At 45.1% G+C, this 15,540-nt stretch overlaps 1 protein-coding gene across 11 annotated transcripts in view; it reads left to right on the forward strand.

The window, feature by feature from the left end:
• ank2b (ankyrin 2b, neuronal) overlaps nt 1–15,540 on the forward strand; it is a 359,605-nt gene that overhangs the window by 263,099 nt on the left and 80,966 nt on the right. For all 11 annotated transcript variants that reach the window (XM_060933349.1, XM_060933287.1, XM_060933279.1 and 8 more), the window contains 3 exons: nt 5,130–5,228; nt 5,344–5,442; nt 5,661–5,858. In XM_060933349.1, the coding sequence (XP_060789332.1) occupies nt 5,130–5,228; nt 5,344–5,442; nt 5,661–5,858 (396 nt within the window). The remainder of the gene's footprint in view (nt 1–5,129; nt 5,229–5,343; nt 5,443–5,660; nt 5,859–15,540) is intronic.

Below are 15,540 nucleotides of genomic sequence, written 5' to 3' on the forward strand. Positions count from 1 at the left end.
CTGCTAATCCTAGAGGTTCACATACTTTTGCCATTCACAGATATGTAATATTGGATCGTTTTCTTCAATAAATAAATGACCAAGTATAACATTTTTGTCTCATTTGTTTAACTGGGTTCTCTTTATCTACTTTTAGGACTTGTATGAAAATCTGATGATGTTTTAGGTCATATTTATGCAGAAATATAGAAATTTCTATAGGGTTCACAAACTTTCAAGCACCATTGTGTGTATATATATATCTTTAAAACAAACTTTATCTTTAGCACTTTGTAAAGAGAATAAAAACAAATCTTACGAATTTCAGTACTTCAGCCAGCAGCAGCCTCTTAACGACACACCCATCAGCTATTCACATATTAAGCGAATGGAACATCAGTGTCGTCATTCGCTCATTGTATAGCAAGGGGAGGTGAGAACACGCCCCATTTCACTGGTATAAACAAGTGCACATGTTCACTTTTTTCCATACCAACTGAGAAACTTTGAGAGATGGCCAATGCGAGGAAGATGTCTCACTAGTGGTTGTTGTCATGCTTTTTCAGTTAGCGTATAGGGAGAACTACATTACATTACATTTAGCAGATGCTTTTATCCAAAGCGACTTACAATTGAGAAAAACAATCAAGCTACAGTAAAACATAGGAAATCATCGAGTAAGAAGAAGAGAGTGCATGTTAGATGGTTAGTGGGTTGTTAGGATAGGAGGTGCTCTTTGAAGAGAAATAACTAGTTGATCGAAACGTGCTGTTATTTTCGTCAAGTTTTGAAAACATTTTTCTGTTGCCAAACTATGTTTCACCGATTTACTGATTACTGATTTACAGTAATTAGTTACCTAAGTCAACATGCCCTGCATAGTCATAGTTTATCTTCATTGCTAACTTTAGATTTATTATAGTCCGTGCATAAGATTTTAGGGCTTCTTTTCTTTGCAGTAACTTTCCAAGCAGAGAGGTGTGTGTGTGGGGGGGCAGGGTCTTTGTGTTTGACAAAGACTATTGACAGTGACGGGGAAGAGGGGGGATTACAGGTGAATTACACCTACCTCATCAATATTCATTTGAAAGGGCAACTGACTTTGGAGAAAACATAGGTAGTCGGAAGTTTCTACAATTAGTATTGAAACTACAGAACATTTCTGAATGCTGTTCTTACTTTTATGTAGCCAACACCTACGGTATGTTTACAAGGTTCAGACTTCAAAAGTCTTGTGCAGATATATTTATAGTGTGGCTTTTTTTTACAAGGTTTGAAGACTCTGAAAATAGTTTTTTGTAAGGTTGTCTCGTCTCGTCTCGTCTTCTTCCGCTTATCCAGGACCGGGTCGCGGAGGCAGCAGTCTAAGCATGGAAGCCCAAACTTCCCTTTCCCCAGACACCTCGGCCAGCTCCTCGGGAAGAACACCGAGGCGTTCCCAGGCCAGCCGAGAGACATAGTCCCTCCAGCGTGTCCTGGGTCTTCCCCGGGGCCTCCTCCCGGGGGGACATGCCTGGAACACCTCCCCAGGGAGGCGTCCAGGAGGCATCCGAAAAAGATGCCCGAGCCACCTCAGCTGGTTCCTCTCGATGTGGAGGAGCAGCGGCTCTACTCCGAGCTCCTCCCGAGTGACTGTGCTTCTCACCCTATCTCTAAGGGAGCGCCCAGCCACCCTGCGAAGGAAACTCATTTCAGCCGCTTGTATCCGCGATCTTGTTCTTTCTGTCATTACCCAAAGCTCATGACCATAGGTGAGAGTCGGAACGTAGATCGACCGGTAAATTGAGAGCTTCGCCTTTTGGCTCAGCTCCTTCTTCACCACGACGGACCGGTAAAGCGACCGCATCACTGCGGAGGCTGCACCGATCCGCCTGTCGATCTCACGCTCCATCCTTCCCTCACTCGTGAACAAGATCCCGAGATACTTAAACTCCTCCACTTGAGGCAGGACTTCTCCACCAACCTGGAGAGGGCAAGCCACCCTTTTCCGGTCGAGAACCATGGCCTCGGACTTGGAGGTGCTGATTCTCATCCCAGCCGCTTCACACTCGACTGCAAACCGCCCCAGTGCATGCTGAAGGTCCTGGTTTGAAGAAGCCAACAGGACAACATCATCCGCAAAAAGCAGAGATGAAATCCTGTGGTTCCCAAACAGGATTCCTTCCGGCCCCTGGCTGCGCCTAGAAATTCTGTCCATAAAAATTATGAACAGAACCGGTGACAAAGGGCAGCCCTGACGGAGTCCAACATGCACTGGGAACAGGTCTGACTTACTGCCGGCAATGCGAACCAGACTCCTGCTCCGTTCGTACAGGGACCGGACAGCCCTTAGCAAAGAGCCCCGAACCCCATACTCCCGAAGCACCCCCCACAGAATACCACGGGGGACACGGTCGAATGCCTTCTCCAGATCCACAAAGCACATGTGGACTGGTTGGGCAAACTCCCATGAACCCTCGAGCACCCTATGAAGGGTATAGAGCTGGTCCAGTGTTCCGCGACCAGGACGAAAACCGCATTGTTCCTCCTGGATCCGAGGTTCGACTATCGGTCGAATTCTCCTCTCCAGTACCCTGGAGTAAACTTTCCCTGGGAGGCTGAGAAGTGTGATTCCCCTATAATTGGAGCACACTCTCCGGTCCCCTTTCTTAAAAAGAGGGACCACCACCCCAGTCTGCCACTCCAGAGGCACTGTCCCCGACCGCCACGCGATGTTGCAGAGGCGTGTCAACCAAGACAGCCCCACAACATCCAGAGACTTGAGATACTCAGGGCGGATCTCATCCACCCCCGGTGCCTTGCCACCGAGGAGCTTGCAAACCACCTCAGTGACTTCGGCTTGGGTAATGGACGAGTCCACCTCTGAGTCATCAGCCTCAGTCTCCTCAGTGGAAGACATGACGGTGGGATTGAGGAGATCCTCAAAGTATTCCTTCCACCGCCCGACAATGTCCCCAGTCGAGGTCAACAGCTCCCCACCCGCACTGTAAACAGTGTTGGCAGAGTACTGCTTCCCCCTCCTGAGGCGCCGGACGGTTTGCCAGAATTTCTTCGAGGCCGACCGATAGTCCTTCTCCATGGCCTCCCCGAACTCCTCCCAGTTCCGAGTTTTTGCCTCCGCAACTGCCCGAGCTGCAGCACGCCTGGCCTGCCGATACCCGTCGGCTGCCTCAGGAGTCCCGGAGGTCAACATGGCCCGATAGGACTCCTTCTTCAGCTTGACGGCATCCCTTACTTCCGGTGTCCACCACCGGGTTCGGGGATTGCCGCCACGACAGGCACCGGAGACCTTGCGGCCACAGCTCCGAACAGCTGCGTCCACAATGGAGGTAGAGAACATGGTCCACTCAGACTCAATGTCCCCCGCCTCCCTCGGAAGCTGGGAAAAGCTCTCCCGGAGGTGGGAGTTAAAGACCTCCCCAACAGAGTGCTCGGCCAGACGTTCCCAGCAGACCCTCACCATACGTTTGGGCCTGCCAGGTCTGTCCAGCTTCCTCCTCCGCCAGCGGATCCAACTCACCACCAGGTGGTGATCAGTTGACAACTCAGCCCCTCTCTTCACCCGAGTGTCCAAGACATAGGGTCGGAGATCAGATGACACGACTACAAAGTCGATCATCGACCTCCGACCTAAGGTGTCCTGGTGCCACGTGCACTTATGGACACCCCTATGCTCGAACATGGTGTTCGTTATGGACAAACTGTGACTAGCACAGAAGTCCAATAACAAAACACCACTCGGGTTCAGATCGGGGAGGCCGTTCCTCCCAACCACGCCCCTCCAGGTGTCACTGTCATCGCCCACGTGAGCATTGAAGTCCCCCAGTAGCACAATGGAGTCCCCAGTCTGAGCACCCCTCAGTACCTCTCCCAGGGACTCCAAGAAGGCCGGATACTCTATACTGCTATTTGGCCCGTAGGCACAAACAACAGCAAGAGCCCTCTCCCCAATCCGAAGGCGCAGAGAGGCGACCCTCTCGTTCACTGGGGTAAACTCCAACACATGGCGGCTGAGCTGGGGAGCTATAAGGAAGCCCACACCAGCCCGCCGCCGCTCACCATGGGCGACTCCAGAGAAGTGGAAAGTCCAGCCCCTCTCGAGGAGCTGGGTTCCAGAGCCCAAGCTGTGCGTGGAGGTGAGCCCGACTATCTCTAGCCGGTACCTCTCAACCTCCCGCACAAGCTCAGGCTCCTTCCCCCCCAGCGAAGTGACATTCCATGTCCCAACAGCCAGCCGCTGTGTCCGGGGGTCAGGTCGTCGAGGCCCCTGCCTTCGACTGCCACCCAATCCACACTGCACCAAACCCCTACTGCTACCTCTGTGGGTGGTGAACCCACAGGAGGTCGGGCCCACGTCGCCTCTTCGGGCTGAGCCCGGCCGGGCCCCATGGGCAAAGGCCCGACCACCAAGCGCTCGCATACGAGCCCCAACCCCGGGCCTGGCTCCAGGGTGGGGCCCCGGCTGCGTCCTACCGGGCGACGTCACGGTCCTAGATTTTTTCTCCATAGGGGTTTTTTGGTGAACTGCTCTTGGTCTGGCCTGTCACCTAGGACCTGTCTGCCTTGGGAAACCCTAACAGGGGCATAATGCCCCCGACAACATAGCTCCTAGGATCATTCAAGCACACAAACCCCTCCACCACAATAAGGTGGCAGTTCTAGGAGGGGTGTAAGGTTGTGTTTGTACTTAATTTAAATAAAAACAAATTTCATTACATTCACTTTACTCTCATATTATTATTGCTGAGGGCGTCCAGAATATAACCATGTGTGTCACTTTTGCATGGATGTTTTTAGTTAGATGAAATACTTAAAAACATCAAGGTTTATCAGACTGCCACAGAGTGTCTGACAGGCCCAGGACCTCAATTTGAAAGTTATTTGTTATTCCCCCACTGTAAAGGCTGACGAGAGGACTTTACATGTGTATAACCTTTAATTCATACCCCAGGGAAGTGGGACGTGACTAAAGGCAACAACATAGTTCATAGTGACCGATCACAATCATTTTGGTGTATAGAGAGTTTGAAAATAGCATGTTGTATTTGACTGGAAAATATGAATTTTTTATGAAGGGTGCCAGTAATTCTGGAGGATATTGTATTTATGTGCCCTTTCCCTTATTCTACCTTTTGCTTTCTTTGCCCCAGTCTGGCCTCACCCCTATACATGTGGCAGCTTTCATGGGCCACCTCAGCATTGTTCTCCTGCTGCTGCAGAATGGAACTTCTCCTGATGTCAGCAACATCGTGAGTACTGCGTGTGTGTGTGTGTGTATGTGTGTGTGTGTGTGTGTGTGTGTGTGTGTGTGTGTGTGTGTGTGTGTGTGTGTGTGTGATTAACTCATACCTTTTTTAATTCTAGCGTGGAGAGACAGCGCTGCATATGGCTGCTCGAGCTGGCCAGGTGGAAGTGGTGCGCTGCCTGCTACGAAATGGAGCAATGGTTGATGCAAGAGCCAGAGTAAAAGATTCAACACACACACACATACTGAAGTTGCACTTATGAAATTATAAGAGCTGATATCTGACCCGAAGATGCGTATACAGTTTCCCTTGTTTATAAAACCAACAAAGAATGCCAGATTTTTCCAAACATGACACATTTTTACACATTTGAATTTTCTCATTTATGTCAGTGCTTCTATTTGGCTGACCTCCACATCTCCTCCACTCTAATAGGAGGACCAAACTCCACTCCATATTGCTTCTCGGTTGGGGAAAACAGAGATTGTCCAGCTGCTGTTGCAGCACATGGCTCATCCAGATGCCTCTACAACCAATGGCTACACACCTCTGCACATCTCTGCTCGTGAGGGGCAGCTGGATGTAGCGTCAGTACTGCTTGAGGCTGGAGCTTCTCATTCTCTACCAACTAAGGTGAGAGACGAGCAGTGTGTTACTCAAGCCCGGAGTGTTCTATTTCGTTTCGGTCGGGCACCACCTGAACTGATGTTCAGCTTTTCTTTGGCTAATCAGACACAAGGTACGCCACCACTCTTGCCAGAGCAGTTAGGGGTTAGGTGCCTTGCTCAAGGGCACGTCAGCCAGTCCTGCTGGTCCAGGGAATTGAACCAGTGGCCTTTTGGTCTGTAACCATTAGGCCATGGCTTCCCTTATGTTCCATCATTGCAATCTTACTCTGTATTTAATATGTTCTTGCCCTCACCTCATCTTTATTGTTTCTAAGGTACTCATGAACACTCATGTTTGATCTATAACTGCTGTTCTTCTATCCACATTCACTGGATATGAGCAATCACGCGCTCTGATTGGCTACTCTACTACTAGGCTATCAGCTCATATACCGTAAGTAGAGAAAAACAAAATGGCAGAGCATGTTGCTGAACCAACCGAGGACAAAATAAAAACTCTACTCGAAAACAAAACTACAAAAATACAAAAAAAAAAATGGAATACAAAGTATTTGATGGTAAGAGCATAGCTTTTTTTTATTTTTCAAGAATTATTATTATCACATTTTTCACAAATCGCTACTGTCATTTCGCAGGTTTGTTTATGTTCTAAGCGGAAATTATTTTGTCGGACGTTTTGTATAAAGTGTTTATTTATTGAATTTACAAAAAATAAAAATGAAAATGCTCTGTTTCTCAAAATCCAGTGAATGTGAATAGAATAAAACAGTTATTCCACTCAATCTCGTCGTACATGGCTTAGAGCCAACTTGTCATCTATCAGCTACGTGCCTCGACGGCTGTCAGCTTATGTACGACTCAATTTTGTGGAATAACTGTTAATTACGCACTGGAAGAGAAGGTATTTATTCAGTATTTAGTTTATTGAATAGTTATCTCAAGTAGGGATCGACCGATATGTTTTTTTCAAGGCCGATACCGATTATTATGGAATTGGGATGCCGATAACCGATATGTGCAACCGATAAATGTAAACATTATAATTCACATGAAATTAAACATGGCACACACTGACACAGACCTTCATATCCATGAAATGTATGTTTAATTGTAAAATTGAACATGAAATTTTGTGCAGGGAGATGCCAGCAGCATTTGTACAATAAAGTCAAACATTAGTTGGAATAAAATGAGAAATAAAATAATAATAAAATAAATATTCACCAATAAAAAAATAAATCACTCCCTACTATATTACAGCTCACCATTTTCAGTGGAAAATACATGAAAATACATTCTGGATTCTTTTACACTAAGAACTAAGTAAGACTTACCAACTTCAAGTAGTTTTTAAATAACAAATCAAGTGTAGGGAGCTGCCTGCAGCATTTTTTAAAAAGTAAAATCAAACATAAAGTCGGCTATCACTCCCTATTATGTAACAACTTAACAAGTAACCATCTACATTCTAATGCTTTTAATGCCCAAGCCTAATATTCCCAATTTAGGAGGATTATATTGTAGTGAAGGAAGCATTACATGTAGTTTCAGCGAGACTAGTTGGTTGTAGGCTAATTCAAGTGCTTCCTTCCGTAAGCTAAGTTTGCCTGGCTACACAGATGCAAATGGACAATTTTAACGAGTAGTAGATGAAGAATGTAAACATATAATGATGTTGTGCTTTTGCAACTTGTGTGTTTGTGACTTATTGCGGCAAAAGCAGCGTGTCCTTACCTTGAAGTGGGATCTGCTTCTGCCCGAGTGCCCATACGGCCGCCTTGAAACAGTTCACAGGGTTTAGCTACGTGTGTTGATTGGCTGTATCGCTTGTGCTGCTTCTGCCCGAGTGCCCGTACAGCTGCCTTGAAACAGTTCACAGCGTTTAGCTACACGTGTCGATTGGCTATATCTCTTGTGCCAAACAAATCAGATGTTGTGGTGGGCGGGACCGTGTTCTTGTACTCAGAGAGGCAGGTGCAGAAAAGGACGTGCAGTGACAGTTGCGTTAGGAACAAAATGGCTGCAAAAAGGCATGTTATCGGCATATCGGTGGAAATTATGGCTGATACCGATAACCCTAAAAATGCAGAATATCGGCCCGATATATCGGCCAGGCCGATTATCGGTCGACCCCTAATCTCAAGGATGGCAGAGGGGAGAAGGAATCATGTATAACACCCAAGGCTACATCAAGTCAAGTCAACTTTATTGTCAAATATGCTATACATGCTCAACATGCAGCACAGATGAAATTTCAGTCCTCTCTGACCCACGGTGCAAACAGGCAATGCAATAAATAAAAATAGAATAACTGAAATAAACAATATAAACAGTATAAACACTCTAGATAACGAATACATTTTAGTTTTAAAATGAAAACGATGTCTGTCCAGACAAGCATTGTAGCTCCGTATCAGAAATAATCTCCATCTATACTAACATGCATGAAAGCACATATCATGCCCATGACCATTTACGTACATGACCATAAACAGCTGCCATTTGTTTTCTTCTGGAAACAGTTTGCATAATAGGAGCGTGATGAATCAGGGAAGGATACATCGTAACTGATAAAACCTAATCAGGAAGTAAACGTGGGTGTCTATGGCATCGTTTCCAAATGTCTCCATTTTCACTTGTCTACTGTAAAACGTTACCCCGGAATTTTCAAACTAAAACAAAGCCAGCAGCGTTCCCAAAAGTCTCCGTCTTTGGGGCTTGAAAGCCCTGGGTTTGTATGGATGCCAGGTGTAAACATAGCAAATGTGATGCATTTTAAAACTAAAACCTGGTGGACGTGGCCAGACTAATGAACTCAAGAGCAACACACTAGAGACCGTTTATCTTAATTCATGCTTGGATAGACTTTATACACGGTAAATCTAACTGCAATTGAAATCTGAAAAAACTAATTAATTTCAAATGCAAATATTTCTGAATTAAGGTTTGAATCGAGCCATTAGTGTTGAATTCTCAGATCTGGTCAGAAGGTGCTGCTTATTTTTCTATTACTGCAGCTCTGATGGTAGTGCAAATGTAATTCACATCACAGGTTAATAGTAATGCATATGTTCTAATACAGCCTTTCTCAACCAGGATGCCGTCTGGCTTCGTTAGGGGTGCTGTTAAAAAATTATATATTCTAAAATTGAAATAAATAAAATGAATTAAAATTCCAAAAAATTATAGTTACACTAATGCAGATCATCGCCGCCTCATGCATCACCAAAATTTGTCTCACGGCCCCCTTTCCCATGTCACAACGTCACTGCCGGGGTCAGCGTATGGTCAGTGTGACTGCGTATATTTTATATGGGGGTGCCTTGAGAATTTGCATACTTCTGAAGGGTGCCGTGACTGAAAAAAGGTTGAGAAACGCTGTTCTAATACACTCTGATCATTCATAGGGACTTGTATGGCAGATGCTCCACATAAAAATCTTAGGCACATAATATGAACAAATGTTGTCAGGCAAAACAAACCTCGCCCAGTAGCACTTATGATGAATATGAAGGAAGATATCGCGAAAAAAATAGATACCCTATGGGTACATGTGGCTACTGCTTATAAATAAAATTGTTTTCTGATCCCATGTCTATGCAAGGGGCGGCACGGTGGTGTAGTGGTTAGCGCTGTCGCCTCACAGCAAGAAGGTCCTGGGTTTGAGCCCCGGGGCCGGCGAGGGCCTTTCTGTGCGGAGTTTGCATGTTCTCCCCGTGTCCGCGTGGGTTTCCTCCGGGTGCTCCGGTTTCCCCCACAGTCCAAAGACATGCAGGTTAGGTTAACTGGTGACTCTAAATTGAGCGTAGGTGTGAATGTGAGTGTGAATGGTTGTCTGTGTCTATGTGTCAGCCCTGTGATGACCTGGTGACTTGTCCAGGGTGTACCCCGCCTTTCACCCGTAGTCAGCTGGGATAGGCTCCAGCTTGCCTGCGACCCTGTAGAAGGATAAAGCGGCTACAGATAATGAGATGAGATGTCTATGCAGTAAATATAGCATATATATTTACTCTATGAGGCAGTAGCAACAAAAATGAAGCGTAATCCAAAAATGAACAATTTAAAAATCAGAGAAGTAAAATATACCAAGTGTCTGTACTTTATATTATTTTACTCTTACCTCTTACAGTTTTCGAAACTGAAACCTCCGAACCGAGGCTGACACACACACGCTGTCGCCATGACCCAAACTCTTATTTCCCGGAAAAGGCCCGGCGCTAGAGCTCAGTGGAACGCACTTTCCCTCTGTAATAAGCGTAAACATGTCTGAAAGTGATTTCTTTAGTCCATTTATTTTGAATGGTGACCTGAATTGTATACACTCACCGGCCATTTTAATCAGAACACGTGTATGCACATGCGCAGTGCACGATTGTTACGCTCTTACATTCATACAGCATGATGACATAGTGGCTAACACCTCTATATGAGGCAGTAGCCACAACAACAACAATTTTGACCTTTTTGGTGACCTTGACTGGATGGCCCTCAAAATGTTGGAGGTTTTATTTGAGACCAATGCCCATCTATCCTGAAAGTTTCATGAAGATTGATCCTGCCGTTTTCGCGTAATATAGTTAACGACAAAACAAAGAAACCCGACCGAAAACAATACCTCGCCCCCTGGTGGACATGTGAAGGATAGAGAATTTTGCGGTATGCGGTTTCGCAGTAATATGCCAACGTGTCTTTTTTTTATTATTATTATAAACTTAAAGTGAGCGTGAAAAGGGAGGCTGGTGTGGGAAGGACTGTTTATAGTTGCATTAAAACATAAGTGATAACCTTCTCTCATGGTTGTCTGTGAAGGTTCTCATTCATCCAGGTCAGAGTAAACCATAGGTGCTAAAGAAGGCAACTGGACTTGCTTGAAATTCTTGAAGACTTATCACCTCTCGTCCGAAAGGCTTCTTCAGTTTTGTCTGACTAGTGGGGAGTTCCAGGTACCGTATTTATCCTCTAGTGAACCAAAAGCAACCCTAAGGAAAGTTGTTGAGGTCAGTGAACGGTGTTAGCAGCCTAGAGAGGCGTTAGGGTGATCTGTGGGTTGTTAGGGAGAGTCGTTAGGGTGATCTGTAGCACCCTGACGACCCTCTAGGCTGCTAACACCATTCACACCCGGCCTCCAGTGACCCTAACACCTACAGGATGACTGAGAGGGTCAATGTGACCTCAACGACACTTCTTAGGGCCTCTGCATACTCTTGCGACAAGGCTTTTGCAGATAGCTTTTCGCAGACAGTTGTAATTTATCGTTGAGTGGGGAGTAATAGGCGTGTGCGATGTTATTCATCGCCACAACGCAAGGGGGCGCGAAGTCGCGAAATCGCTAGGAGTAGTTGGTGGGTGTGGTTAGTGGAGTGTTTATCCTCCGGTTACTTATAATGACTAGAACTGGAGTCGTATAGATGTACGTACTTCCTCACTTCCTCGATCAACCACTCTTCGTGCTGCTCCATCTTCGCTCGTGTTTTTAAAAATGGCGGTAGTGAAAACAAACCAAACCGGGAAAGTAGGGAAGTGGAAGTGCGTATACAACGGATGTAGAGTGGACCAATCAGAGCCCTCTTGTCTGCGACGCTGTCTGCGAGGCTTCTGCGGTGGTCACAACTTTTGGGAGGTGCGCGCAGAGCGTCTGCGAAGGGGGGGGCTACGCAGACGCCATCTGTGACGCCATCTGCGAGGACTGCGTTGTCAGCATAAATTGGCCTTTAGGGATGCTTTTGGTTCACTAGAGGATAAATACCTGGAACTCCCCACTAGTCAGTCAGAACTGAAGAAGCCTTTTGGATGAGAGGTGAAATGTCTTCAAAAATTTCAAGCAAGTCCAGTTGCTTTCTTTAACACCTACGGTTCTCTCGTGGTGGTTTCACAACATTAAATGTAAGTAATATATAGATTTAGGCACTGCCTAAAAGCGGAGATCTGTTTCTGGGTTGTAGAATTTTATTATATCATAGCCAGTCTCTTTTGTTTTATTTCTTTACTGGCTAGCACTGACCACTAGGCGGTGTGCATGACTGGTAATTACTAACACTGGCCACTAGGCGGTGTGCATGACTGGTAATTGCTAACACTGGCCACTAGGCGGTGTGCATGACTGGTAATTGCTAACACTGGCCACTAGGCGGTGTGCATGACTGGTAATTACTAACACTGGGCACTAGGCGGTGTGAATGACTGGTAATTACTAACACTGGCCACTAGGCGGTGTGCATGACTGGTAATTGCTAACACTGGCCACTAGGCGGTGTGCATGACTGGTAATTACTAACACTGACCACTAGGCGGTGTGTATGACTGGTAATTGCTAACACTGGCCACTAGGCGGTGTGCATGACTGGTAATTACTAACACTGGCCACTAGGCGGTGTGTATGACTGGTAATTGCTAACACTGGCCACTAGGCGGTGTGCATGACTGGTAATTACTAACACTGGCCACTAGGCGGTGTGCATGACTGGTAATTACTAACACTGGCCACTAGGCGGTGTGTATGACTGGTAATTGCTAACACTGGCCACTAGGCGGTATGACTGGTAATTGCTAACACTGGCCACTAGGCGGTGTGTATGACTGGTAATTGCTAACACTGGCCACTAGGCGGTGTGTATGACTGGTAATTACTAACACTGGCCACTAGGCGGTGTGTATGACTGGTAATTGCTAACACTGGCCACTAGGCGGTGTGTATGAGTGGTGGTACACGTACACGTACAAACCACAAAAAATCGACTCGATGGGTTTACCATTTTTTCTTAGGTATGGTGCTCCGCTCGCACGGGCCCTTGGCCCACGCGGGAGCTCCGCTATAAATATTTAAAAACCACAGTGTCTGGTTCATTAATAAATTAAAACTTGTAATTGTTGTCAATTTGCTGTGCTATAAGAGGTATAAAACACTTCACTTCAAGCTGCAGCACACTATCGAGTTGTTGATTATTTTCCTAAAACAGCACACCCCATTATTTCTATTCCTTTACGTAGAGGAATCACTTTAATTCCTATTCAGGCATAGACATCCAAGGCACTGACATTACTAATCTGATTTACATTTACCACACAACAATACATTCGTTTGCATTGAATTGGATGGTCTTTCACTTCCATTCCTCATTAGTATTTATTTATTTTTTAAGGGATCTTTATTATACCAACACAAAGGCTGTACAATAAAAAAAAAGACGATAGACAAAGATAATAGTGCATAGACAGTGAATACAAGATATGTGTAATGAACAAAGGGAAGAGGTAGATTTTTAAAGTGCAAAATAAATCCTTGAAGTGATTTATATAGTATCGGTGATTTGTAGTATATACCGTACAAGTCAAAAGTTTGTACGCCCCTACTCATTCATACTGTAGTTTTTTTTTTTTTTTCTGTATTGTGACTATTTTCTACATTGTAGAACAATACTGAAGACATCAAAACTATGAAATAACATCTGGAGCATGTATGGAGGGCAGCACGGTGGTGTAGTGGTTAGCGCTGTCGCCTCACAGCAAGAAGGTCCTGGGTTCGAGCCCCGGGGCCGGCGAGGGCCTTTCTGTGCAGAGTTTGCATGTTCTCCCCGTGTCCGCGTGGGTTTCCTCCGGGTGCTCCGGTTTCCCCCACAGTCCAAAGACATGCAGGTTAGGTTAACTGGTGACTCTAAATTGACCGTAGGTGTGAATGTGAGTGTGAATGGTTGTCTGTGTCTATGTGTCAGCCCTGTGATGACCTGGCGACTTGTCCAGGGTGTACCCCGCCTTTCGCCCGTAGTCAGCTGGGATAGGCTCCAGCTTGCCTGTGACCCTGTAGAAGGATAAAGCGGCTACAGATAATGAGATGAGATGAATGAGATGAGCATGTATGGAATTATGTGGTAAACAAACAAAGTGTTGAAAAATGTTTCTTATTTTTAGATTCTTCAAAGTAGTCACCGTTTAGCCTTTTTTCCCCCTTTCCTCATTTTTTCCCTTTGTTCCCTTCACTCTTATCCTTCTCTTTTAATTTCCTCTCCTTCCCTTTGCTTAGAGGCAGAGGTGGACAAAGTACCCAATGATATTATTTAAGTGAAAGTACAGATCCCACTGGTCAAATGTTACTCCGATCCAAGTGAAAATTGTCCAGTCAAATTTTGACTTAAGTTAAAGTACTGAAGTACTTGCTTTTAAAAATACTTAAGTATTAAAAGTACATTTTCTGTCAACGCATCGTTGTATTATTGCCATAACGCTTACAAAACCTAATGCCACTACTAAAGACATAAGTGTGAATTTACAAAATGAACGCATGCCATGCCATCATGGTGGTTTGTTAAACTAGCTAGTCAGTGAAACTCCACCTGACATGCTAGCAAACTCTTTTCAAACTCAAAATCATATTGGGTAGCTAATGTTACTAGAAAAGAAAGATTTCTACATTCTGTTTATTTGGCAAGATTATGCTAAAACATATTTCTGAAAGGACTTCAGATAAGTTAACGTTATTCATGTTAGCGTAACTCCATTTTTACATGCTAACTAACGGTGTCCAAGTTAACTAGCTATATTTTAACGTTAGCTGTAGACAAGGCTACGGCAACTTGGCTAACAAATCCATAGAAAGTCATTTGACTAATCAGACTGTACAGCTATTGCATTGTTATCACTAGCTTGAAAAGCACAGACAACTTCATTGCAAGCTTTCTCTTGGAATAAAACATTTACATCCCTCAATATGCTTCCGCAGGCTGGACGGCGAGTTTTTGTAGGACGTGATGTGGTTTGTTTTCAGCAAACAAATCAAACATTTAAAATGAAACAAATCTTTAATCCTTGCAGAAAACTGAAACATGGGTTCATGGGCCACGGGTGTGTGCATTCCCCAGAAGAACCGCCTCCTTTCATTCTGCCATTAACCGATTGTGTTCAAATAATGCTGCTGAGAAATTATTGATCTTGATTTTATACAGTCTATGGACATGACGTGACCCTAGTGTCACCTGCGAAAAAAAAACCAATCACGTTTTAGAAAAGAAAAGAAAAAAAACATCCACTTTCAAAGTTGCTTCATAGCAACAAGTAACGAAGACCTTGACAGAAATGTCATCTCATCTCATCTCATTATCTGTAGCCGCTTTATCCTGTTCTACAGGGTCGCAGGCAAGCTGGAGCCTATCCCAGCTGACTACGGGTGAAAGGCGGGGTACACCCTGGACAAGTCGCCAGGTCATCACAGGGCTGACACATAGACATAGACAACCATTCACACTCACATTCACACCTACGCTCAATTTAGAGTCACCAGTTAACCTAACCTGCATGTCTTTGGACTGTGGGGGAAACCGGAGCACCCGGAGGAAACCCACACGGACACGGGGAGAACATGCAAACTCCACACAGAAAGGCCCTCGCCGGCTGCTGGGCTTGAACCCAGACCTTCTTGTTGTGAGGCGACAGCACTAACCACTACACCACCGTGCCACCCTACTTAAGTACAGTACTCAAATAAATGTACATCATTACTGTCCTCTGCTTAGAGGCTACAGGAATGAAAGGCAGGACAAGAAATAAAGGGATATGAAAAAAATTAGAACAGAGATAATAGAAATAAAATACAAAAAACAGGAACGATAAACCAAAAACAGATTAAAAAAAACTTGCAATACTTATACAATGATCATGATGCAAAAGGAGAGCAAAAGAGAGAGCAAAACCCCATC

Source organism: Neoarius graeffei, chromosome 1, assembly GCF_027579695.1.
Source record: "Neoarius graeffei isolate fNeoGra1 chromosome 1, fNeoGra1.pri, whole genome shotgun sequence".
NCBI lineage: Eukaryota > Metazoa > Chordata > Actinopteri > Siluriformes > Ariidae > Neoarius > Neoarius graeffei.